Source organism: Calonectris borealis, chromosome Z (assembly GCF_964195595.1).
Source record: "Calonectris borealis chromosome Z, bCalBor7.hap1.2, whole genome shotgun sequence".
NCBI classification, from domain to species: domain Eukaryota; kingdom Metazoa; phylum Chordata; class Aves; order Procellariiformes; family Procellariidae; genus Calonectris; species Calonectris borealis.
The window spans coordinates 1,801,221-1,828,243 of NC_134352.1; the positions used below are offsets into that span (position 1 = coordinate 1,801,221).

At 35.5% G+C, this 27,023-nt stretch overlaps 1 protein-coding gene across 1 annotated transcript in view; it reads left to right on the plus strand.

The window, feature by feature from the left end:
- The window catches only part of KIAA0825 (KIAA0825 ortholog), a 261,914-nt gene that overhangs the window by 123,273 nt on the left and 111,618 nt on the right, over positions 1 to 27,023 (plus strand). Inside the window, exons 14-19 of the mRNA XM_075136551.1 lie at positions 5,635 to 5,823; positions 7,128 to 7,361; positions 9,045 to 9,453; positions 13,355 to 13,511; positions 17,696 to 17,851; positions 21,864 to 21,958. Coding sequence (XP_074992652.1) covers positions 5,635 to 5,823; positions 7,128 to 7,361; positions 9,045 to 9,453; positions 13,355 to 13,511; positions 17,696 to 17,851; positions 21,864 to 21,958 — 1,240 coding nt within the window. The remainder of the gene's footprint in view (positions 1 to 5,634; positions 5,824 to 7,127; positions 7,362 to 9,044; positions 9,454 to 13,354; positions 13,512 to 17,695; positions 17,852 to 21,863; positions 21,959 to 27,023) is intronic.

Sequence of the window (27,023 nt, forward strand, 5' to 3'; positions counted from 1 at the left end):
GGATCCAGTCTTAGTCTCAGATTTGGACGATGGTTTTTGTCTAACACCAAAAGGGTAAGGAGACCCTCCCGTTGAGTCACAAAGTTCAGAGTACACACGGCTGAATCTACCCCTAGTCCCAGACTTGGTCAAGTGTATGTCTAAGGGATTATATGTGTTTAGCTGTAGTCTAAGGTTCATTCCCGATTTTAAGATAGATAATAAGATTTAAGCAGACTGTATTTGCTAGCGGGTATTTCCATCAATTCACACACACACGCACAAAGACACAAAGATAGATAAATATACAAAGATATACCTGTTAAAAATCCCCCTCGACTTCAGTGATATACTCACTGAACTAAAATGTCTTGGCATGTCTTAATGGGCAAACGGTTGAGCCTCGAGGAGTGTTGCAGCCCAGGTCCCGTGCCAGCCAGCAACGGTCCTCCGAATATCGCAAACTCAAGAGTTTGCAAACTCTGATGAGCGTTCATCTCAGAGGGAGATGCTGGGCGCAGCCCGCTGCGGTCCAGGAGAGCTCAGAAGGTCTCACTTGGGACCAACCTTTATAGGGTCGCAAGATGATTGGCTTCAGTCATCCACCAAAACTCTCAAGGTTTCAGTAACAATAGTATCTACAACTCAGATGCGGGTCTCAGGGGATGACAATTATCCCTGCTTTCGTCCTCCACTTGGGCCAGGCAGTTTCTGGTACAATTGGTACATTCCCCCACCTCAGCTACGCAAGAGTTCCTGATATGGTAAAGGGACGCTTCACCGCCTAACCAAGGCCAAGGTTTAACAGGAGTTTCTGAGATCGTGGAGCGGCCCAGGAAGTGGTGGTGGGAATGCACCACCACAGACGCTGGAGTTGCATAACCAATGTGGTAAAATAGTAGAAGGGTTTACTGGCATGATGTACTTCTAGCTGGAAGATCAATAGAAAAGGGACCTTAATCAGATATCCTATTCCTCTTGATGACTTTCCAATGATAAGCAAAAGAAAACAGTAAACAGATTTTATGGAGTTTCTGAAATATTGAATAGGAATTTCCATTTGGACTGTAACAGAGCCCTGCTGAGAATCACATAATGTTGATGACACACTGATGTTTTGGTTGTTGCTAGGTATTGTTTACACTAGTCAAGGACTTTTCATCTTCCCATGCCCTGCCAGATGTGCAGGGGGCTGGGAGGGAGCGTGGCCAGGACGGCTGGCCCAGCTGGCCAATGGGCTATTCCATACCATATGACGTCATGCTCAGCATATAAGGCTGGGTGAAGAAGAAGCGGGGGGGCATTCGGAGTGATGGCGTGTGTCTTCCCAAGTAACCGTTACGCGTGATGGAGCCCTGCTTTCCTGGGGATGGCTGAACACCTGCCTGCCAATGGGAAGTGGTGAATGAATCCCTTGTTTTGCTTTGCTTGCGTGCGCGGCTTTTGCTTTCCCTATTGAAGTGTCTTTATCTCAACCCACGAGTTTTTCTCACTTTTACCCTTCTGATTCTCTCCCCCATCCCACCCGGCGGGGGAGGTGAGCGAGCGGCTGGGTGGTGCTCAGTGGCCGGCTGGGGTTAAACCACGACAATCTGTGATAGTCCCTGTGACTGTGATACATGGTCATCTGGATAGCTTTTCAAAGACCTAGTCTTTTCTGGTAGGAACTTCTTGCTACAGTAGAGCTCTAGAGTGAATACATTTTAAGAGGGTAACCTGTTCAGTCTTGATCCCAATACATGGAGTAATACAAAGGAGGTAATGTGGCCACAGGACTAAATTAAATAGTGCCTCATCAAATTTTAGCTATCAGAATGCCACAATTTCAGCATACTATCCCATAAAATCAGTGCTGGAGGTATTCTGATAGTAATGATTTTTTCTGTTTGACACAGGTAAGATATAGATTTCACAGAAGCCATTAACGAAGAGATTCATTAATGGAAACTTCTCGGATAGTTAAAAATAGAATGTTTAGGGAGAAAAAATTCTAAAGGGAGTTGAATGAGAGTAAAATACTATGGGATTGTGAGGTATAAATATATAAGCACAGAAGTAGTTTGCTGATATGTTAATTTATGGGCAGATGATATAAAGTTTGTTGAAGTCTTTTTGTCTTGTGTTGAGCTTTTTACTTTTCACAAATTTAGGATTCATTGGATTCACAGGTAGCAGCTAATACAGGGGATATTATTATTATTTGGGTTTTACTAAATTGAAATGGGTAGGGTTAAGATCTGCATTTCATTCAGGATAGAAGTAATATGATCCAAAATTTCTGTTTTTAATTAAAAACTAAAATAATAGACAATAAAAAATAAAGCCAAAATGAAGTCATATTCAAAGTTACGATAGATTCTAGCTGTCAAGACTGACTGGAGAATGATTGCATTGGAGAGGAGCAACTCTGTGAAGACAAGTAAAATGATCTACCAGAACAGATACAGAAAAAGAATAGAAAAAGCCCAATGACAGAAGCAGCCCTAAGAATACAATGCAAAGAAGCAAGTAATGCAGAGTGCCTGCTGAAAGATTTGGTTCTATAAACAAATAAAATACATTCCGTTTGCATTTTTTATATCTTCATCAACTGCTCTGATTAAAACTATAAAGAAAGCAGAAGTTTTATGGTCTTTGCAAATAAAAGAACTGTGTCAGAAATGACTTGCTCCATCTTCAGTTTCTCTTCCTAAATGAAACAGCATGTATAAATTTGAATTTTGACTACCTCTTTTGGTCAAAAAAGACAGTATAACTGCTTATATCTTGTCTGTCCTGTAAGGATTCACTAGGGAAGGAAAAGTCTAGAGTCAATAACAGAAGATTTTCTAAATTCAGTAAGATTAATTTCATGGCTAAACCAGTAGCAGATAAGAGCTGGATGAGTGTGATAATGTCAGCAAGTTACTGGGAGGTATTTCTATCAGTAAGAAAGAAATATGGATGAATTACACTTATAAGTCTGCCTCTCTGAAGATACGTTTTTAAAATACATGGTACTATCCCAAGAGGTTAAGTGCATTATTTTGTCATAGGAAGAATGATTCGTTGTAACTGGTTAGGGCATAGCTGTTATTTACTAGATACATCATTTTCTTATAAAGATATTTATTAATAATATTAATATTTTTATCTATTTTGGCATCCTCTGTGCATATGGAACATTATGCTATATGGAAATAACAAATAGGTTTTCCTTAACAGGTACCTAAGGTAAGTATATAGCCATATTTATGTATGGATGTAAGTCCTGCTAAAATGAAAAAGAAGCATCTCCTTTGAGCTACCTGTAGGAGCTTTAGATTCCCTTCACAGATTAGCTTTTGATATACAAATGCAGTGAGTGGGAAAAAGAGAAATATATAGAGGGAAGCATCAGTGGGCAATAAGTATGATGCCTATCGTATAAATACCATTCATATGTGATGATTAACAAGAAGGCTGCATTGGAGTTCAAACTAAGATGAATATTTAATGTTATGACAGGTGAGCTAATAACGTTGAAGAAAAATTCTAAGGCAAGAGAAATCTGCATATCTTTCTGTAGACTCTTAATTCATAATATTTAACCAGCTATACTGATCAACTAGCTAAACCTTTCAACCAACTGACATTATCCTTTAAGATCCCTTCCAACCCAAACTATTCTATGATTCTATGATTTTATGATTCTATGATCCATGACAGTTTATCAATCAGAAAACTCATTTCAACCTGAGCTTTGAACGGTCAGGTATTCTTACAATGAAGGCAACATTTATTTCAGGGTAAAACAAGAAAAAGCTGATGAAAGCTTATGTATCTTGTTATGTTTTGCCTCAGAATAGTTTCCCAGTAGATTCCTGAAGATCTTTGCTTAAAAGCACAAGACTTGTATTATTATACACTAGTTACAAGAAGATATTTGTATAATCCCCTACAGAATTCTTTTATGTGTCTTTCCATTTATCTAAATTTATTGATAGCACTAAGTTGATTAGAAAAGTTATTAATAAGTAGTGACTCAAACTTTCATGGCACAATCTTAAAGCAAATTTAAGCTTCATTTCAAGTCATAAGCTCCTTTAAACAAAGCAATTTCCCATCATGTTCTGCAAAGACAGTTTACATAGTATTTAAAATCTCAGCAAACCCTCCTCCCTATAATTTGGTTAAATTAATTAAAAAAAAAATACCTATAGTAATATAATCAAAGTTCAATTCAAATTTTCATCTCACAATTTGAATACCTCTGGGTTTTCCTTTTTGAACTGCTTTTTCTGCTTTCTTGGTTCTTTCTTTGTCATATCCATATTAGACAACATATCTCTGATTTGAGTGAATTAGTGGAATCCATTTGATTCTTCACTCGGAAGCATCTGGCATTGGAAGGTGTCTCAGCAAAATATGCCCGCTCACTCAACTCATAGGAGAAAAAGCTGACTAAAAAAAATTCTTATTGCTGATCTGTCTTCTGCCTTGGGAGAAAAAAAAACACAGCTTCTTGGTTATGAAATCACTGGTCTTGTTTTTCAGCTTTCTACATCCTATGGGCTGTTTCTATTAAGGTTGCATACTACCCAGACTGAATGGTTTACAATAATGTGTGAATTAGATTGTAGAAATTCAGAGAAGAGTAAAATGAGATTTTTTAATTTTGCAACATTCTGAAGTCATTCAGAGCTGGGTGGAAAGCAGCAATTTTCCACTAGAAAAACACAGCCTAGAAATTAGTCTCTCCCATCTTTCTCCTGCACAGGTTGCTAAAGATACAGGCAGCAAACTGGCATAAAACCCGACATTTTCAAGTATAATTTAATCTAAATCAGTTTTACAGAAACTTTCAGTTTTGCAAACTAGAAATTTAAAATAAAAGCGTTTAATTGGTTCTGGCTATGGTCATTTATTATGTTTATTAACATCAAAAGCATATTCCACAAATATGTGGGAAACTGAGGTCTTTGACATTAGCACAAGTCAAAGCCATTGAGTTGCATTGGTTCAAAGAGGTTTAAACACATCATTATATTTCGGCTGGGAGAATGTTTTATAATGATTACGAAAAACATTTAGAAATACATGTTATGTAAGCTGTTAGCTTTCAACTCTATGAAAATCACTAGTTGTCTTTAAAAACTTAGGTATCTGTATCTTAGCAGAGTTGAGATTTTGTTTTGAGGAAATGATTTCTTCTCAATTGCATCTTATACTGAAAACAAAGCCAACCTATTTTGGGGAGTATGCAGCTGCTACTTCATTTTATTTTATATAACTAAATAAGGTTCTGTTATTTCACGTGACTAATATATTGGTAAGAGGAGTTGAGCAGTAATAACTTTTTGACTGTGATTCTACAGAAGTAGTACAATTTACTTCCAATTAATATTTAGTAAATAATCAAATTCTAATTGTATACCGAGTGAATTTTGAATTAAATAGGCATATTCCATAGTTTGTGAACATGCTTGAGTCTTTTTTTAATGGCTACATGTAATTCAGGAAGACAATGAAATGTCATTATGCAGAGGAAGATCAGATTTCAATATCTGTAAGTATTACTGTTGTTTGAAATGCTATTCAGATACAGTTTACAGTTTGCTTTGATTAATACTATTTGTTACTGTGAACTTGAATTACTTGGAAATTATTGTAACCATGTTTTTGTTTATTTTTAAGGAAATGAAGTATTGAATCATGATGAACAATGTTCTCTCTTAGAACAGATAAATAACAAACAGCCTAGTCTGATTGAAATAATCTTCACAGTATTGTCTTACTGCACTTTATCACCCAAGTCTCTTGGCATTGCTTTTGAGACCTACATGGAAAAAGAGCAGTTGTGGAATTGCTTATACAATATGACAGGTATTTAATTTATTAATAAGTATTTAAAATCTGATGTTAAACGTTGTCAGTTTTCAGACATGTGGTGCATATTATTTTTACTTTAATAAATCAGATTAAATGATGGTAGCTTACTTCAAAATTATAGTTTAACTGAAGTGTTTCGAGCAATCAGGTCACCGTAGGAGTGGTGAAAATTTTGAAGAAAGCCTATAGACTCTGCTGTCAACAGGCAGACAGGCTCCTAATTTTCCATGGAGAGGGAGAGCCACCCTCACAATTACAGCAACTAACGCTGCCCCCAAGGAAAAGCAATATTCAACCAGAAAAGAGAGGTGAGATTTAGAAGGGTGATCTTGCAAATGATGGCTAAAATGCAGGAAAGCTCAAGAGAAGAGAAGGGAAGAAAATGGGAGAATGTAAGAGGGGAAATACAATTACGAATATCACAAAATAGAAAACAATGGTGGTAAAAGTGCTCAGGTATACCTTAGAGAAAAATGGTATTGCAAAAAATAGAACTCTAAGGTGTAAGAGGAAGAAAAACACAGAAATATTGCATGGAAGCTTCCAGAAAGGCCACGCAGAGAAGAATAAAACTTAGATCAGCAAAAAGTACAGACAAGCAAAAGTATAAGCAAAGGACCTGACACGTCAAAGGACATCTCTGATATGTCCTGCAGCATTCTGCCTGACCACTGCTGCTCCATGGCAATGGAAAAACCGCAATTCTCTGTGGTATTAAGAATGTGGAGAAGATTGATACTTGTTGTAATGTAATAGCTGTATTTAGGATGGTCTATTTTCAACATGCAGTCTCTGATAACACGCTATGTCTCTGTTGATGACTATTATTTGTATGCATTTTTGCTTCCAAAATGTACTTTTTTCCTTTGCTGTTCTCTAGTATAACAGTTTGACTATCTAATAAACACAACTTCATTAATACTATGAAGACAAGGAAGCAGAAAAAAATAGGTATATCCATTTGCCTTGTCTAACAAGTAATTAAATGTACTCCATATAAAAAGGAAGACATCAGTCAGCTGAAATGAAATTTTTAGAAATATATTGATGGAGAAATGAGGATGAAGGAAATAAATTAAATTGTATTTTTTGTCAGTACTGTATTAAGATGGTACAAGATGCTACATTGTTTTGCTTTATACTCTTTCTTTAATTCGTAACAGACCAATAGGTCTAAGTTATTATGAATCATAATGTTTTACTTTTCTTTCCATAAGAATTCTGAAACACTTCTTTCTGAAACAGATTTACACAAATGACTACACTTAGTGAATATTTAATAATTTTTCCTTCTGAAGTTTCCAGTTGTGGTGAGTCGGAGCCAGAGGTTATCAGATGCTTGAAGTTGACTTTGATTAATTCAGTCAAGGGTATAGTGAAGCAGATAATTTCTTTGATGCATTCATGGGAAGCAACAGAAAACTATGGAACGTACCAGCACAAGCAAATAGTTCCTGAAAGTTTACTGAAAACGGTTCCGAAGGAATGGAATTACACTCCTCGGGAAATGAAGAGAAAAGAATCTGGAAAATGTGGGTGAAATTTATACTGTTTTATAAATTTGTCATAAAAGCTTGTTACCCCTTTAATGAGTATATATCAAAATTGAACTGCTATAGTTCATGAGCATTGCAGTTTGACAATGAACAAAACAATTTCCAAGCATCCTGTGGTTTTTTTTAAGTACTTAGCGTTAAAATTCAGTACCTCTTTCTTGAAGCTTACACCCATGCATACACAAACAAGCTTTTTAAAATAACCAGTATTGTAGTACTGATAATAATAGTACTGAAAATGTTTTTAGCATCTGGCAGTAGTAAGGTGGGATTCAAGGCAGAGTAAAGCATAATGTCTGCTTTTGTCGTAATGGCTGTAACCATTTCTTCTCTTCGTTATCAGGACTGTTTAAATTTAAATACACAGTGTTCTCTGAAATGATAACTTACTCATCCCAACTTTACAACAGCAATTTATGTTTGAATAGCACTGAAACTGGTATGGAATTTTCTACTGCTTCGTTGTTGAAACAGTTACTCAAGAAAGAGAAATAATATGTTTAATAGGAGATGTTTTGAAGGTGATTGGATGTAAAAATGATTTCTGGTATATACTTTAATAGCCTACAGTGCCTAAAGCCTCCATCATTTCAAAAGACTAACTTTTAGAAACATTTCACCATAAATTTATTGCCACCAAAATATTACCTGATTATTTTCAATACAGTAGTATCACTGTAGTATATTCTGGCATGAAGTTTTGAATATATCAGTGTGGGAAAGCCAGGGCATCCATCCGTTCTTTCTTTCCATGTATCTTCTCTTCACCATCTTGAGGCACATTTATGCAGCAGTGCACTCACTGCACTCGCACTGCAATCTCACTTTAGTCTAGAACTTGTATGGCTATTTTAGGCTATTGCTAAGCTGAGAGGTAAGACTCAGATTTAGTGACAAATTAAACTGGCGATGTGACACCTAGAACAGATCTGGCTTTTTTTTTGTTGTTTGTTTTAAAACAAGTTGAGAGTATAGGTGCAATGAGTCAGGGGTTTCGTGGTTTGTTTGGGTTTTGTTGTGGTGGGTTTTTAAATCTTGACTTGACTCCGTATTGTGGTTCACCTTGTGGTATATTTTTTCATTTTAGATATGTCTTGGTTTTTGAGCAGCATATTTTCTATAGTTACTTCTATAGCTACTTTTAACATCTGGAATGTTTAAAGTGCAGTGCTATATAGTGTGCATGCTTATATGAAAGTTGATAAACTGAAATTTTGTAGGTTTGAACATTGATAGAAAACTAAAGATTATTAATGTATGTAATATCCTGAGACATTTAGTGCAATGCTCTACTTGTGAAGTTGAAAAAATACTACACTACAGTTTTTAGGACAACTTTTTTACCATTCAGAATACCTGGGTGTTTCTTTTTCATTTTTTTCTATAATAACTGTGCACAGCAGGACTAATTGTTAAGAGAGTGACAGTCTGAATTCTAAATTTTCTAGGTTCTCTGTTTTTGACTCATGTTGTTGTTTAGATTTTGTGGGATTTCTGTGGAGGAAGCACAACAGAAGCCAAGCTATAGTGTTGAGTACTTAAGCTTTTTACCCATTTTCAGTACAAAAGAAAGTTAGAAATTATCATACAACATTCAGAAGCATGCTGTGATAGAACTAGAATGTTAATGTTAATCATATCTTCTTTTCTTTTTTTAAGGCTTCACAAGGCTTGCAGCTCAGGCAGTATCTATTGTAATCAGCAAGTTACCTACAGTGATTGCATGTTTGCCTCCCCCAATTAAGTACTTCTTTTTTCTGGCTGAGAGAAAAATGTCAAGAAACTTTGCTGAATTGAAGAAAGCTGGTCTGCTTGTCTGGAACTTGATTGTAATTATATGTCGGATATTTGAGGATGGAAATACTGCAGAACTTTTAACAGGTGCAACACTTGACAGATGGAGCAAAGAAAAACTCAGTTTAGTTCGTGTGTGCTTAGAAAGTATTATGGGAAAACAGAAAAGTGGTCCTAAGCAAGTGACCCAGAAGGTTATACAAAGCATTGAACAGCAAAGACCAAACTGGATTGAAAGCCAGTTGCTGAAGGCAAGAAAATTGAGCACAGACTGGTAAGAAAGTAGTATTTTTCAAATGCTGTTGTTAGTTCTTTATTTTACTGGATTATTGGCATGTTTATGGCTATTGTTCAGTTTAAAAAAAAACCAGATGAACACGGATCTTATATGAAGTGGATTAATTTTTAATATTAATGGCTTTATAGCATGTTTTTGCAACTTAATTGCATTGTTGAAACAGTAAACCATGGTTGTTTCATCAGAACGGTGTCTTCGAGATTTCATATTTTCGTGATGAACCAAAAATGTGGACAATTTAGTTGGTGTATCTTTCAGACTGTGAACAGGTACACTGACTAGAAGGCACCACAATGTATTTATAAATTAATTTTGCTATGGTGATTAAATTAAGAGGGACTATGAAAAGCTTTCAGTGTCCATCTGTGATTAAAAAGTAAGCATACTTCATTTTAAAACATAACAAACCCTGAGGGCAAGTAGGATATATCGGAACAGGACAAGGAGAGTACCCTGCTGTGCCTTTCTGAGGAAATACCAACCTTCCCTGCAGATTTGACATTAAGGTCCGAGTGTTTTAAATCCTTACAATGATTTTTCGGGGAGTTGTGTACATGTCAATGTGTTCCTAGTCCAGTCCGTTTTAATGTTGAAGTTGTGTACCATTCCGTAAAAATACTATTTATCAGCTTTCCAATATTAGATTTATTGGAGTTACATGACTTACTGAATTAAATTGTTGACTACTGAAAGTAAGATTGCTTTTTTTTTAAATTAATATTCTTGAAGGTTGCAGTCGTTGCTATCCTGACAGTAATTGTCCATATAAACAAAGGATATAGTGATTGTAGGTCGGAATCATTGATATCAGTGAACAGACTTTGATGCAGTGCTTTAACGGACAGTATCCTGTTTCTAGGAGCAGTCAGTTAACATGTGTAGCACTAAGCAGTAATAGTGTCACATGAATGCTCGTTGACATTGACCTTTGTAATCTTTACATTTCCATTTAATACTAATTTACAAGCTCTAATCCAGTGATTAAAAGATTGAAGCCAGATGCTAGTGACTGAGAGAGTCATAGAATAAAAAACCCATAATGATAATGTGTAAATTGATACTTAACAGAATGGTTCCGTAATACAGTTTCTAATGTCACTGAGAGAATAGGTATTTCTTTAAAAAATACAAGTGCCGGGTAAAACAATATTGTGGATAACCTCTAAAAACTAAAACTTTAGTATTTGCACTTCTTCTGAAGCTGAGTATTTTAAATTAATATACTACTCTCTTTTCTAAAGTACTGCAAAAATGCTGTATTATCCATCAGGTATCAGACTGTGGGGAATGAATGTGTGAAAATGTTTTCTGTATGTGTACAGTGTCAACCAAAGTGAGAACTAGTTTGTGACTAGGGCTCCTATTTTTAAGCTTAAGAAACTGAAGAATGCATTACCTGCTCTCCAAGTGAGTAATTATACGATACAGTTATGAAACTAAGTTCCCTGACCAGTGGGATTTCTGCAATAGAAGTCTAGCATAAATGTTATTTTTCCATTTTCTGTTCAAATATCATAAGTCAATTTCTGGGGAAAAAAAAAATCCAGTTAATAAATGGCTGAGATATGCAATGTAGAGATAAAATATTATTATAAATGCAAATTATAGAACTAATATATTAAAGCTGAAATTAAAATATCAATTAAACTAAGTAGCAGTCACATAATCACTAAACCAAAAGCAGATCTTTCAAGAGGAGACTTGTGATGTTTACGTGATTTGTTTGAAGTAGGAATGATTATATTTGAAAATCTAAGATGGTGTAAAATTATGTTTTGTGTAACATTTTCATAATTAAAGGATTTTGTGGGTAACTATGCACATGCATTTTTTTATATATATATTCATATTTATAAATACTTACAGACTTTTAATAGATATAGTGTGTGGAAGAAAATGAAAATTACAAAAATTTATTTGGGATTCATCTACACAGTTGTGGAAAAATCTTTGAAGTGCACTGGATTTTTCTAAGCAAAAGTCTTGCTTGATTTTGTGTTTTGTTATTGTTATCAGTACTGCTAGCTACATAAAAAATCTAAATATTATATAGGTTCTTCCATTATGGCATACAAATTTAACTTAGTTTTTATGAAAACTAAAAAAAAAAAAATCTTCAGTGAAAGGTTCAGTAAGTGGTAGTTGTATGCATTGCCAGTCTTGTGTACTGCCTGAAAGCATTACTATTCATCAAAATAACCTTCACTTTATGGTAGCACCAGAGCTGTAAACAGTCACGTTAGATTCTGAAGAACACGCGTCCCGAGAAGAAAAGAAATGTCTGTCTTTGCAAAGTAATTTGTCGAGTTGAAGATTATTGTTTTTCATCATGGTGACCCTGACTTGGCTGGCTGGGTGCATATACAGATTAAGATGAATGCAGTTATTCCTTGGCTGAGGTCTGCCTCTTGCAGGGCACATTCTTCCTAATGACATGATTGATAGGCAGTCCCAAATCCAGAGAGGAACTCATTAATCATAGCACTGACTGAATCCAATCATCTGCTTCACCTGCACAGTGACGGACAGGAAAGGATACAATTTGGGCGCTGACACTGATACACTCCTTTGTCAGAGGTCCTCAACTTTTCAATGTCAGTTGCGAAGAAGTTTGACAAGAATTTCAGGTTGTATCTATATGTGGCATCGAAAGATCAGCCTTAAGTGTGCTTTAATTTTAAAGATCAATTTCTTTGAAGCTTTTCTGTAAAATACAGCATAATAACAGAGTATCGCTTACTTCCATTCAGCAAAGGACAGAATTATAGTTTGAAACTATTTGCTCTGTAGGACGTTCTGAAGCTGCACGTGGAAGCAATATCAGCTTTAATGTCCAGCATCTGTGTAGCATTTAAGTGAGCCTGCAGGTCAAACAGCAGCTTTCAGCAGAGCTACCTTTGTAATCATGGCACACTTTCAACAGCAAACTGCGACTTACAGCTGACCGTACCAAAGTATTTTTGGGTCTTTTGGTCTCACTTCTAAAAAATTAAAATATTGCTTTTTTTTTTTTAATTCAGAATACTTCTTTGGTAGGTTTTAAATTAATCCAATAATGACTGTAGAAGGGATAATACATTCTTGTCAGTCTTTCGAGTTCTTGATACATCTCTGTCAAGGTACCAATGTGTATCTGTGCTGCAGCTGTAATATTTGAGGAAAAGTATTAGTTTTAGATACTTTATCAATGTACAATACTAAGCAAGTACAGAGCTGGTAACTTACATTTGCATGCAGAGGGAGCAGTCGAACAATGGTCAGAGTTTTGAATGCTATTTTTCAAGTCATTTGGGCCTGTCTCCTTCAGATTTTTTTGTAGCAGTTTCACACAAACACTTTTAAGAAGAAAAACAAGGAACAGTACAGGGCAAAAAGTGCAACAAGTGGCAAATAGGTACCTTTGAAATGGTTACCACCATACCAGTGGGAAGAAAAAGACTTCAATTTAAAAGTTCTAACCTATACTTAGAGTAATGGCTACCTTTCTGACATGTTAATTAGGCTTTAATATGTGCAGCGACAGGCAAAGAAAAATGTACAAAAGATCGAATGCAAATGCCATTTCTAGTAGCAAGATGCTTCTCTAGTGGAAAAGAAAATAAAAAAATATTTGCTCTTTGTATGTCCTTAAAGTAAAGAATGTTTTATGTTTTCATCTTTCAGATTTAAATCATTAAAATTTGTATAATAAAAAAATGTTATTTAGCATTTATTATGTATTTGTATAAAGGCTTCAGAGATGTATATACGGCGACATTTGTTTTGTGCAAGCCAAATCTTAGATTTTTTTTAACATGTAGTTTTAGCTGACTTTGTATTAATATTTTGATTTTTAGAAATGTAACTTAAGAATATTCTTTTCTTTTCTGTGTTCTAGTGCCTTAGTCACAGTGGAAGGTGCAACGTTAGAGGAAGGAGGTATTGCACTTGGATTCACTGAGCAGAAAATAAACATGATGGTCCTGGATATCTGCCACAAACCAGGTGGCAGCGAGTACCTGAGGCAAATTTATCACATCATCCGGCTCAATGAGGTAGGGAAACGGCCTTTTTACCGAGCAATTAGGTGTGTACTGGCCTGAGGCAGCGTCTGCTGGCAGCTAAGGGTTAGTCAAGGAGGTGATAATGCTTCTTAAAGTCAATATGAAATCCTATATTGTATTGTAATAGAATCCATTCAGTTTAGGCTTTTCTGCATTTGTACAGAAAAGATTACTTTATGGGAAACAATGTAGATTTTATTTATGTACTTAAACAGTAGTATGGCTCATAAACTTCCTTCAGATTCATATTGTAGACCATAAATACATTTTAGGAGTTTGAACACAGTTAAAAAAAAAAAAAAAAAAAAAAAAAAAAAGCAAGGCTATTGAAAAATTGACTGTTCTAGGAAGTAAAATTAAATATGGTAAATCAATTCTCCTGATTTAAAAAACAAACAAACCAACCCTATGGCTGTGCTGAGGAAGTAAATGCATCCACATGAAGACCTTACTTAATCTAGATAACTCTGTTCAGTTAAAGTGCTTTCGAAATTACAGTAAACAAATTCAGTTTTGTTTGCTGCACATGGAATTTGGGCGATGTAAAAGAATTATCTCATTATTTCTAAGGCTGTACTAAATTGCCGCAAGTTACCAAAAGCATTCTGATTTTATACACTGAAATAAACACAGGTTTGCTTAAATTGTATGATAACACAGATCTACACAGCTTAATTAAGAAAGTTCTGTTTATTAGCTTTAATTACTAAATTACTATTCCTTGAATGCATAAGCAGGTGCTGTTAAGATCATTGCAAGTGTACGGAAGTGTTTATAATAAAATGCAAAATAATGCAAATACAGGCATAGGCCAAGATTTTTCTTTTAAAAAAATTTGATAGCAAAAGAAACAATCAGGCAGCTATGTCTGTGTGAAGGCAACAGAGAGCAGCTCAGTACTGGCACTGTGCTTCTGAAAATGAGATCAACTGTTTAGTTCTAAGTATAGGCTTAGAAGCAAGCTTTATGCATCTGCATTTGGAAGCTTTAGAAGCAATGTAAGCATGTATGTAGAGATGGCAACCTAATATTAATACAATACAGAATCTTTTCAAGTTTCATCTCAAACAATTAAATGGTTCAGGAAGTGAAGTGAAAATTATTACTGTAATACAGTTCAAAGAAAACCTTTTCACCTGGAGCACATTCAGGATTACTCTAAGTATAACGGAGTGAGGAAAAGATGATGAGCCAGACCTCCGAAAATAGCATATAATCCAGTAGTTAGGGCAGTCACCTAGGGGACAGGATATGCAGGCTCAAATCTTTATTCCGCCCTGTTTAGACCAGGGAATTAATCTGCATCTCCCACATCCAAATGAACTCCCCAGACTGCTAGACCATTAGCTACCAGCATGGAACTCTGTCCTTTTCCCCTGTTGGAGTTGTTTCGCCTTGTAGAAATTGCTGTAAAAATGCATTCTGTAGGGTCAAAAATAGAATCCTATTCTAGCTGAAGGGGTAGAATGCCCATATCGGGTTCTGGAGACCCTGATCCAAGATCTGACTCCTGAGAGTATTCAGTTATTTATACAAAGTGGAGCAGCTCCAATAGGAGGTAAGAGGCTGAGAGAATTAGGTGGAAGAGGGACTTTAGCCTGACTTTCCACATCCCAGGTGTCTCTCTTTGAATTTCTGCAGCTAAATATAGAACATTTCTCAGTGGAAAAAACTGTCTTGTTTTTAAAAAAAAAGAAGAAGAAAAATCCTGACCAGCTTGACTCACAGAAGGACTTAACCGTGTTACTTCAAATTGCCCTTGAAATCGCTACAAAACATTTTAATGCTTAGCATGGTATTATGATAGTGCACTTTTCTATATTATTTTTCATAACTTAGATTATGTTTAATGTGCCTGACTACCAAGAAATAGATTTGATTGTCTGTTCAAAGGTCCATCCTTTTGTTTGGAGACTCCTTGGATATCAAGGGACCGTGTTCTTAAAATTAGTTCGGAGATCTTTATGCTACACTGCTTAATAATTGCGTGTGATTAGAGAACAAAATGATGAGACAGAAAAGGGTTGTTCCCAATAATTTTCCTTAGCAAAGCAGGGGAAAAGGGGTATAGATTCTTGGAAGCTGTATTTGGAAATAGAGCTATGATTTTATAAAGATCTATAATAGATACTTTAGAACTCAAAACAACCTACAGTCCTTCATGTATTTATTGAAAAGAATAATCATTTGTAAAAGCATTTTTTACTAATGGCTACCAAAGAGAAACCAACTCTCTTGAGCTGTCAGGCTCAATAATTTTGTGTCTACTTGGTTTCATGCCCAGTCATTGATAGTGAGGATATAGCTCATATGTTTACAAACGTGATTTCATTTCTCCTTCTCTTTTCACACTTTTGAAACATGACCCTTTCAAGGTCTACAATATGTACTATACTAAAGAGTTCATTTACCACTGTTAAATAACTCTCTTTGTCAAAACATAAATCCACAGTGTTCCAAAGACAGAAAAACGCCTGTACTGGGAGGTGAGCTGTATACTACTCGGAATGTTCAAATCCTAGCAAGCATGAACAATGATTTCCAATATCTCTACTGAAAAACCAACAGAATCTGCTTCTGCTGGCTTTGTGACACCCAGAGGGCTGGGTTGCTTTAGAGCTGTCTACAGATTTTGTGAAAAAGTGTGCATGGAAAGCAGTACATATACGAAAAATTGTTAAATGTATAGAAATAGCTTTTAAATAACCCCCTTTACCACGACTTTAAAATCTTTGTGGTGGCATGAAGTCATGAATGAATGGGAAAAAAAACCAGACATTTTTGTAGGTTGAGAAAAAATAGGTAAGAGACTTAGGGTGTGTTTTTACAGCTGGATTATGCTGTTGTCTTAAAGCAAAAAAGCTCTGACCTTTTTTTTTTTTTTTTAAATACACTTAGATGATTTTGCGACTGTCTTAAGCAGTCTCAACAATTGGCTGTAACCCTCAGAGAGAGCGAGTCCTGCTCTTTCTCTTGCCCTTGTGCTTTCTTACTCTTAGGTCCCCCTTTGTACTAGCATGAGAAATCGTGTGGCTTGTTTATCTGGCTGAAACCTTTCTTTTTTCTGGCTGATTTCACAACATATGCTAGTGCCAACACAAGGGGGAAACAGCTACAGTCTATGTGGATTGGGAGGGAACTTGTGCCTTTCAGGCCAGACCACAGTTGGATCAGTTTAAACCGATGATGAAATTATTCTTTTAGAAAGACCCACTGAGGAGCACAGGGTGCCTTGGCAGGTAGTTTGCATGTTCCCTGACCTGCGTCTGAAAATTTTTATCATCTCAGTAGTACCGCGAAGTGAGAGAAGGGTTTGCATCCACCCATCTTAATGAAGACTCACCTTGAGTACTTGCTCAATGTTATGGCAATCCTATCATTATGGACTTCATTTTAATAACAATAAACTGTTTAATCACAGTAGCCCTTCCAGCAAATAGATCTGTAAGCGTTTCATTATCTAGCCCTTCGTAAAATGGTTCTATTTAATCAAAACACTTTATTGGCATGCAATGATGATTTATTTACATAGTAGTTTAAGAAGCGAAAACAGAAAAGATTGTGGCCAAAATAATCATGCGTCTGTTACAATATAGTTTCTAAAATTGCCATGTAAATCATAAATGACTTCTAGTCTTTGAATGCTTAAACAATTAAAAATAGCTTTGAAGAGTGGGAGAATATTTATTTCCTGTGTTTAAACAACTGGTTTGAACACGTTCATCAAGCAATTGATTTATAGTCATGTAGTAACTATTTAATGCTGTCCAAAAAATAACTTTAAATATTCGTGTATACTTTATCATGTAAAAGAAATCATATAATAGCCATCATACATTAGAACAGCTCATAGAAAACATTTGTTTTTCACTTCCACATATACCAAACGTATATATATTAAATGAGAACTGATAAACATAACTTGATAAAGATTTCAAAACAATAGCTTAGGTTATTCTGATTTGCTTCAGTTGGATGGATGTTCATGGAGGTTATTGTTTGTTGTAAAATGGTGTTACTCTTAAAAAGGTTTCTATTTTGTAAGAGATTACTTATTGTCTCCTTTAAGGAACTTCTATCAAGCACACTGTAAAGTTATGCTTGAAATTTAGGCAAGTTCCACTTAGAAAGGTAGGTGGCACATACTGTTTTGTGGTTGTTTTTTCTTCTAAAAGGAATATTTGAAAGAGCAGCTGTCTTGTGAGAATTCTTCTGAAGATGGTGTTACCTCCAGCCAATGCCTGCCTTTGACACTGAAGGGCAGAGAAGAGCAGCCTGTCTTCAACCCTTTCCAGGTGTACAGACAGTCTTGTGAGAAAGTGTTCAATCAGGTTTGTGAAAATCTGAAACCTTGGTTATAGTATAATTTTTACTTGTCGATCTTGCTATGATCATGATAATGACAGAGACGGAAATTATGAAAGCAGAATTAATTACATACATTCACATTTGATGAAGTGCGAAGGAATATTATTACTCAGGAATCTAATGAGGGCACCCTCTACAATAGCATGATGTTCAAAAAGCCATTATTGTCCTTTTCTTTTATCAGAATTATTGCATGTAAAAGCGATTTGCATTTACTTAGACTTTCTGTGTTAGTTCAGTATAGTGAAGGAAAGCCCATTAGTAGCAATGACATTTATTACATCTGTGTAATGGTACATAGGGCTAGTCTTACTCCTTTGAAAAATGATGGCAAAACTCCAAGTGCACATTTAGAAACTTCCTGATGAGTCTTTCACAGGAATGTGGAACAGTAAAGTAAAGGATGCTTTGGAAATAACAAGGATTTAACAGAACAGTGAGAATAAGCAGGGGAAAAACTCAAAAAAATGAAACCATCCATTTCTCTGTTTTTCATTAAACCATGTTACTGGTATGTAAAGGATTGTGATTTACTTACCGAAATTAGTTTCCTGATAATGTAATAGTTAAAGAAAATAGATCTAGTTGCCTAAACCTCTGCTAGAGCACCACATAACCAATTAAATACACAAAATGGTATGTAGTTCCTGATAGCACTTGGACACTTAAAAATCTTACACCATTGTTTCTCAGGTCTTCCTATTGCATCCTCTACAGTTTTGATTCTATCCCTCAATTTCAAATATTTAAAAAGAAATGGTATTGCAGTGGCATGAAATTTACAGGCTTGTGGTGGAAAGACATCCTTTTTCAGTACAACTCTGCTTTTAAATAGTGTAATCTTTCCCAGTTTTGAGCCTTTTGGACTATTTCACCAGGTGTATTGCTGTAAAATATATCTGGTTTGGTTTTTTGGTTTGTTCTTTTTTTTCCTTACTTGTTAATGAATGCTTAATCATTGTCATGTTGCAATAAAAGTGTTAATATCCTGAAAAAGGAGTTTAGTACCAATTTCACAAGGGTTCTCCTTCTCACTCCAGAGGAACATGCTTTAAAAGTATCGGTTTTTTCTTCCACTAGTCCTTTTATGTATATCTTAAATTGATAGAATTTAAGGGGCTACAGAATCACTTACTCCAATTTGAAATGTATAAAATAGTTTATCATGCCTCAATTCTCAATTCATTAATAGTGTGGTAGAATAAGACCTTCAAGTAGTGACAACTCAGGGCAGAATTCTTCTGCTACATGACAGGTTTGCAGTGCTCTATTAATCAACAGATGACAAGGGATAGTTCATATTAAATTGCTTTGGATTTTGTAAACTTTTGGCGTAGAACGTATTACCTGAATATGGAAAAGTATCTTAAAATTAAAAGAAAAAAGGAGTAGATCATGGACCTTAAAGTACCATGTGCCAACCCTGTTGTTGACAATGACAGACTTATTTCCTGAGCTTAATATTTTATTAAATAATTTCGTTCCCTTTACCAAAAAATTGCACATTTATTTAGTGGTGTGGGACTGTCTATTTATAAAATAGTGGTCAGTATAGCTCAGTGTCTGGTTTCCTGTGGAGACTATTACCAGTGCTCCTAGAAGATGCCAGAGCACTGGTAGGGAACAATTATTCTTCTCAAAGGATGTAATTATTCTTAAATTCATTTCTTACTGGTTGGCAACTGCCATGAAGCTTATGAGTTTAGAATCCGTGATTAATTTCTTCATTTTCTCTAACTGTATTGTAACTAAATACGTTTTTAATACATCAAGTAACATTTTATCCTTTTATAAATTCTAAGTCCCAACAAGCTATTGGTTTCACAATGTATTTTGTCAATCAGTTAATTATGTATTGCTTTTTAAAACTTTTCTCTCAGAAGGGCCAATTGGAATAGGTATGGCAATACTGCTTGTGAGTCCAGAGAGCTGGTTCAGCTCTAAGCAGAGAATGTTTGTGTTACGTTACTACACAACATACTATAATATATAACAATATAAGAACATGTTTACACTATGTAGTGTACACTATGCTCTTAGCTTCCTCAGTAGAGAATCTCTTAAAATAAATTATTTCAAAAGTTTTCTGAAAGATAATCTGTAGTAAAAATTCCATGTATTGTTTGTTGGTATATGTAAAAATTGCAGTACCTTAGGGTGGTTGACTTTTCTCTTCTGAAGTTTTGCTAATTCATCCCTATCGTGTCAAATTTAGCAAGATACTTAATCATAATTTCTACAAATTTTACTGCTCCTGAAACAAAGGCCACTGAACTGCTATTTTGAGATCAACCCTAGCATTTTTATTAATGATATGTAAATTTCTTACCTTCCAACTCTCTAGTTCAGTAGCTGACGCTAGGAAGTGTGTCATTTCTGTTAACAATTCAGCTACTTCATTCTTACATTCCCGTAAAAATCTTGAATAATCACCATCTGGTCCTAGTAACTTGTTGCTCTTGATTTTATCAATTTGTCCTGACACCTCAATCTCTGCCAGTACTGCTGCTCCTCTATTGTCTGATAAGATTAAGCCTAGGCTATGCAACTCCTCAACAGTATCCCCAAAGAAAAATGCTACAAAGAAATTATTTTCCTTTCCTGAAGTGACTTTTTTCAAACTGATCCTTTATTTTTTCACAGAGCTGATCAGTCTGGTGCACTGAATTTTTATCTGGTATACTTATTAATTTTCCTATTTGTTTTTATGACTGTTGCGACTGGCTGTTTAGCTTCTCCTTTTTATTGCTCTTGATTTTACAAGTACTTCCTCCGTATTTATTTATCTATTTTTAATTCAGTGTAGAGTATAGAACAGTTGCCTGTTTTTCGCCTGTGTTCTACTCCCACTGTTCTCTCAGTTGACTCTCTTTCCCTTATTTCTTGTTTATCAGATGTTCACTGTTACTTCATTCACTTTTCACTTTCACACTGTATTATTCTTTCTTTAGCTACCCTTGTCTCCCTTTCTTACTCTGTATTTCACCTTTTTTTTTCTACATTACTTTTAAGAGCATGCCAAAGATGAGGATTAGGGAGAAAATTAAATTGAAAGAAGGAAGGGAATAAAATAAAGATGGAAGGAAGGGGAGGGATTGCACTGATTCTGGTCTCCTAGAAGAACCAAGTGCTGTCTGCAAGAACAAAAAGATGCACTAGAAGATATACTTTACTCTTCTTATTTAGGTTTATTTCCATTGTTTTGACTTGCTTAATCTTTTTTTTTTTTAAACTACTCTGTGCCATTTTAGTGTTACAACAATAGTTTTTGAATTATTTCCTCCCACGAATTGAATTGTAGTCACTACTTGACCATTACTGACAATAAAAATTAATATTATGCAACAGGAGTTACTGTTTTGTAAACATAAGAATGTTGTGTATGGTCTTTTGTCTGCCCACCATTATTGTAGATTGCTTTTATTTATTAAATAAGTAATATGGGGTTATATTTGTTCGTATTGTCTAGACTTACTGCTATTTATAATAACCATCTGGTGACTGGAGTGCCTTACAAAACAGTAAACAAGTAAACCATCACTCTAATTACAATACAGGTTACATCTTGAATTCCAGCTATACCAAGTTTTTCATGACAAACTTTTTGCTGACAGCAGAAAATGTAAATTGCTGTTACATAAAAAGTTGCCAGTTATTTTGCTTTTCAAACAAAGAGTCAAGCTCTCAGACAAAATGGTTGGGCAGAATGCCATTAACAGTTGGAAGAATAACGGTTCAAAAAATTGATTTATCTTTTTATAAATAATGGCTACATCCCCAAATGGATTTATAAATTAATTGCTGTCTTATTGGAATAAAAACCTTTTTCTGTGGACATGATTGATATCATCTGTCTAAGTCCTTGTTCTAGACCCCCCTCCTTCTTGGTTAGTATATCACAGCTGGAGCTTTAATTTACTGATCATATTAACACTGATTAATAACTAACAATAGCTTCTTGCCATGTATCAACAGTCAACCATTACTGAATGGAACTGGGATTGGTCAAACTTGCTGCCAAGTTATTTGGGACTGAATCAGATGACCTTCAGGGTGCTGCTGGCACACAGGTAATGGGATTTTGGCAAATAATTGCACTTCTCTGTTGTCTTTTTTACTTTATAATAATCAATACACAAAGATTTTACTTGTGAAATTTATGAAATAAATTATATATTTATTTATATTTAAAAATGGAGATACTTATTGTCCAGCATATTTGATCCATATAAAGATGGTTTTCAGTTCCTATTTTGAGGAACCTAATATGTTCTTTCTGTCTGAGACCTGAATATATGTTGATATTGCCCTTAAATAGTGCTTTAAAAAGAAATGAATAACTTTTGCAAACCTATATAGTTCAGGGAGATTTCAGCTGTGTAGGATAGAACTTAGGGGATGTTTACTCAACTTGCAATGAATCTTAAATTCACTTGGGGGCATGACAAGTGTAACTAGAAATAGAAAGTGTTTCCTTAATAGTTTTTAACTAATGGAACTTATTTTAATATTTTAACACTTTTTTACTTGTAAAATTTAACTGCTTAATTGATAAGCAGATATATTTAAGGCAGAATTGATACTTGTTAAATTCAGAAATAGCAATTTGCTAAATTCAGAAAATTGGAGGTGGAAAAAATGGGTATTTTTCTGAAGTATTTGCCACTTACATCCTTGTGAACACTGGAAAACGTACGTGTTGCAAACAAAGAAGTTTAACATACTCTTCTTAATTCTGAATCCTCCTGATTATATCTAATATGGTCATATCATTCATCTTTTAAACCGAGTTGTTTCTCTATTTAGAAACTAGAGTGACCATTTCAAAAGTGTGAATTTGCATGTCAAAAAAGTTTTAATGTTTTTGATGCCATTTTCTCAATTTATTGTTAGCAGTTAGTCTTAAACATTTAATTCTTCCTTCATTTCATATATAAAATATTTGTACAGTCTATTTCTAGTCTTCTTTCTTAGTTTTGCTGTGATTAATTCTTTCCCCACCCAAATTGTTATTTTCAAAAATTCTAATGCAATTGCACAAAAAATTATGCTGGTGAAAATGTGCCATTCAATTCTCCTCTTGATGTCCTCTGTTACGCCCTGTTACCAGACAGAATATGGGACTTCATGGGTTTTTTGGTCTGTACTGTTAGTGTCATTTTTATGTTAAATGGCTGAGACAATTCAGTACTAATTTTTTTTTTCTTTGGTAGTTCTCCTGCTGATTGCTAACACTTGTCCTTCATTAAAAATGAAGTAGTTTGTCCTTTCAAAAGAGATTCTAATAGAAAGTCTTAGACTCAAGCTGATTCTTGAACTTCCCTTCATGTTGATGTCATCAATATGAGCCAAAGGGAGTAGAAAAGACTGCTGTGATTTACAGAGGGAACATTTTCTGTGGACATTTAATCTTCTCTGATATCTTGAAACACATTTCATTTTTCTTTTAATCTTTTTATAGAGTTTAGAAAGAAGTCATGTATATGCCTTCTCTGTCCTTCTCTGTATTTCACGCCTTTGTCATATCATCTATTGTTGCATCTTTTTTTTTTTATTTAATAAGTGCCCTAATTGTTGTCATCCTTCCTAATTTGAAAATGTCTCCATTCATTGCCTTTCTACATGATATGGAAATTCTCATCTAAAAGTGACATTATGCAAGCCATTAATGATTAACTCATGGATTTATTATTTAAACCACACTACTTTACAGACCAACAGATCATTTAAACCCATTGTGGTCATTAAGTAGAATTGCTAATCCAATATCTGCCATAGCGACCAGCATCTCCAACACAGCTTGTCTTTACGTGACTTAATTTTTAGCATAGCTGAAGTATGTCTGTTGATGTTTTCCAACTGGCTAGGCCAATTCTAGCTGGTCTCATGGCTACTCAAGTAAGCTTTGCAGTGACTCAAGTGAGCCCTATCTTTAGGTGATTCTTCTTGCTCCTTCCTAGAATTGCATAAATCTCAGCCGTGTGCTCAGGAGTTAAGGTTCAAGCTGAATGGGTGTGTGATTATTTTGACCTCCTGTTTATGATGAATCCGTTCTGTTTCTACTATTTGCCTCCTGAGATGAGTTAAACAAAACTAAGGGCACTACTTGAAAGGGGTCAGAACCATCGGTTTATCAAGTGGAGTGCCATAATACTTTAATTACTCCTTTCCTTAACACATGCTAAAGCTTTCCCTTATCAGTTGCTTCTGTGCAGGCAAAAATATTTTTACCTGTTCACAGAGATATTGGGATCTATTTCCTTTTTTTATACTTAAAGAGAAATACTGTCTGTTGCATACGAAGTAAAACAAGTATGTTCTGCACTCTCTTTGGTGGAAAAAAAGTAAAAATGCTTAGGGGACTCATTTACAAGGGAAATGCTCCCCTAACCTAGTTAATGACTGAGTTAGGTGGGAGGGGGTTATGGGAGCATTGTCCCAGAGCCAGCAAGTGGTAGGCAAATTAATTGGTTGGTGGTTAGGGGAAAGTAAAAGGCTTTTAGGACTGGTTAAAAAGGGAATGAATTGTTCTGTACTACTTGTTGTTGGCTCCACATGAGCGTGTGAATCTAATCCACGCATTCCTATGATCTTCAAAGTAAAAGTGTTTAGGAAATTTTTCGAATGAAACATGTTGCTGGTTAATGATATTATTTTATTTCAAGGTTATCAAATATAGAATGCTATCAGGAAAAGCCTATTAAAGTTGAGCAGTAAGCAGTAACATAGAAAACTCAGTGTTCGTCCCTGTTTACAGTTCATACCTTTAGAAAATGTAAAGAAGTTTTCCTTACAGGAAGAAAAGGGATACATAGATGGATTCCTTTCCTTTCTAGTTTTGCTTCTGAATCTTTTTTTTACGTATAGTTTGAGCTGCAAGAATAAAAGTTAAAACATACTTTTCAATTATACTTGAAATAATATCTTTTAATAATAAGCCCGTTAACATTGAGCTAATTTATAGTACTTGATTTACTGAAGTTTTAAAAAATGTCCTGCATACTTACACAGATACATGCTGTTTTTTCGAATCTTGGCACTCACTTGTACATCCTTAGATATGTCAGTACCAAATGGGAGTTCCTTACTTCTAATACATATGTTAAGACAAGAAGACCACGTGCTTTTACTTATTGTTTAATTCACATGTATCTCAACTTTTAATCACTGTCCTGCTCATAAAGGAAAAATTGTTATTGTCTGGCTAAACAGCATGTTGAAACTGTTTCTGCAGTTTATTGTATCAGCAATGATCTCTTCTTTTTAACTGTCTGGCCACTATCTCTGTGCATATTATCACATGTGAAAATACTTCAGTGACTCTGGTGAGACACTGACCCCGGCCGGCAGCTAAGTGTCCATATAGCTGGTCACTCACTCCCCCTGCAGTGGGGTGGGGGAGAGAATCAGAAGGGCAAAGACTAGAAAACTCATGGGTCAAGATAAAGACAGTTTAGTAAGTGAAGTAAAGCAGCACACATGAGCAAGGCAAAATAAGGAACTCGCTCGCTGCTTCCCATCAGCAGGGAGATGTCCAGCCGCTTCCCGGAAAGCAGGGCTTCATCACGCATAGTGGTTACTTGGCAAGGCAGTCGCCATAACCCCGAACGTCCCCCCTTCCTCCTCCTCTCCCAGCTTTTATTGCTGAGCACAATGTTTATATGGCATGGAATGTCCCTTTGGTCATTTTGGGTCAGCTGTCACGGCTGTGCCCCCTCCCAGCTCCTTGCACACCCCCAGCCCACTTGCTGGGGGGCAGAGTGGGAAAAAGAAAAGGCCTTGGCGCTGTGCAAGCACTGCTCAGCAATAGCCAAAAAGCTGGTGTGTTCTCAACACTGAGGGACAAACCCAAAGCACATACCATACATTACCCTTCTTGTTTATGTACTCTCCTTTTTACTGATACATACATTAAATACTTTCTGATAATTTATTTTCTGAGAAGTATCTCAGCAACTTTTACATAGTTATATTAATATTTTGCTAGGTTTTGAGATGTGACCTTCCTCCTGCAGTTCTGCAGGACTTCCAGGTGCATTGGATACATTACTATAGAGAATAACTACATTGCACTCACTATAATTATGAGAAACAATTGTACATTATTGTAACTCGTGAAGCCATTCTCCAACATTGCAGTAATTTGCTGTTCTGAGGAGGAACAGCCAGGATTCCCTCCTTTGCGCTCAGGGAAGTTTCATGGAGCGCTGGTGCCAGTGCAGGGCAGTAAATAGTGATTTGGTTGGAATGATGTGGGGGTGCGCATGGGAGCAGGAGCACTCTGGAAGCTACAGGAACAGACAGAGAAGAACTCATGACTGGCAAAGCCAATGACAGTTAGGTACAAGATCTTAAGGATAGGAAGCATAACAACTTAGTAAGTGAGAGGGGAATATGTTGGTTTACCATAACTGCATCAGGTGAGAAACAGCACCAAGAAAAATTATACAAGTTAAAACCAGTATTTGTTCAAGTGGATAAGAACTGCCATGAAAAAGGTCTAGACTGGAAATTAGATGAACCAGTGTAGCTCAAGAAGAGTTTTCCAGAAAGTGTTTGCACAGTGATATGAGCTTAAGTAGTTTCAAGTTGAAAAGGATAGACTGGTTTACCTCCAGTCATGTGTTCCTTTGATAAATATTCTCAACTGCCCAGCAGCTTCTCAAAGCAGAGTAGAAAACCTGGAATTGTTTATGTATTGGCTTTAAGGAAACTATAAAAAATTAATAAGTTTGTTTTCTACTAAAACTGGATAAAATATGCAGGCTCTTTAGTAATGTTTACTGCAAAATATACACAAACTCTCACATTCTTCGGACTCCAGAATTTTTCTTAACATAGTCCACACTGCATTCTGTCTGACAAACTACTGGGCTATTTGCAAGTGAAACTGCTTTTCAGGAAGGTAAAGACTATCCTTGATAGCAGGGTGCTGCCCTGAGATTAAGAAGATCTCTTATGATCTTGTACCTGGTGTCTCTTTTTTTTTTTGAAGTCCTTTTGACTATATTAGGTGAGGACTTGCCTTTTGCAAATAAATATATTAATATAGTTGTGGCATTTTCCCTATACTAGAGTTACGTGATAAAATTATATGTTTTGCCATTGATTAAGCTTAATAAAACTGAAATTAAG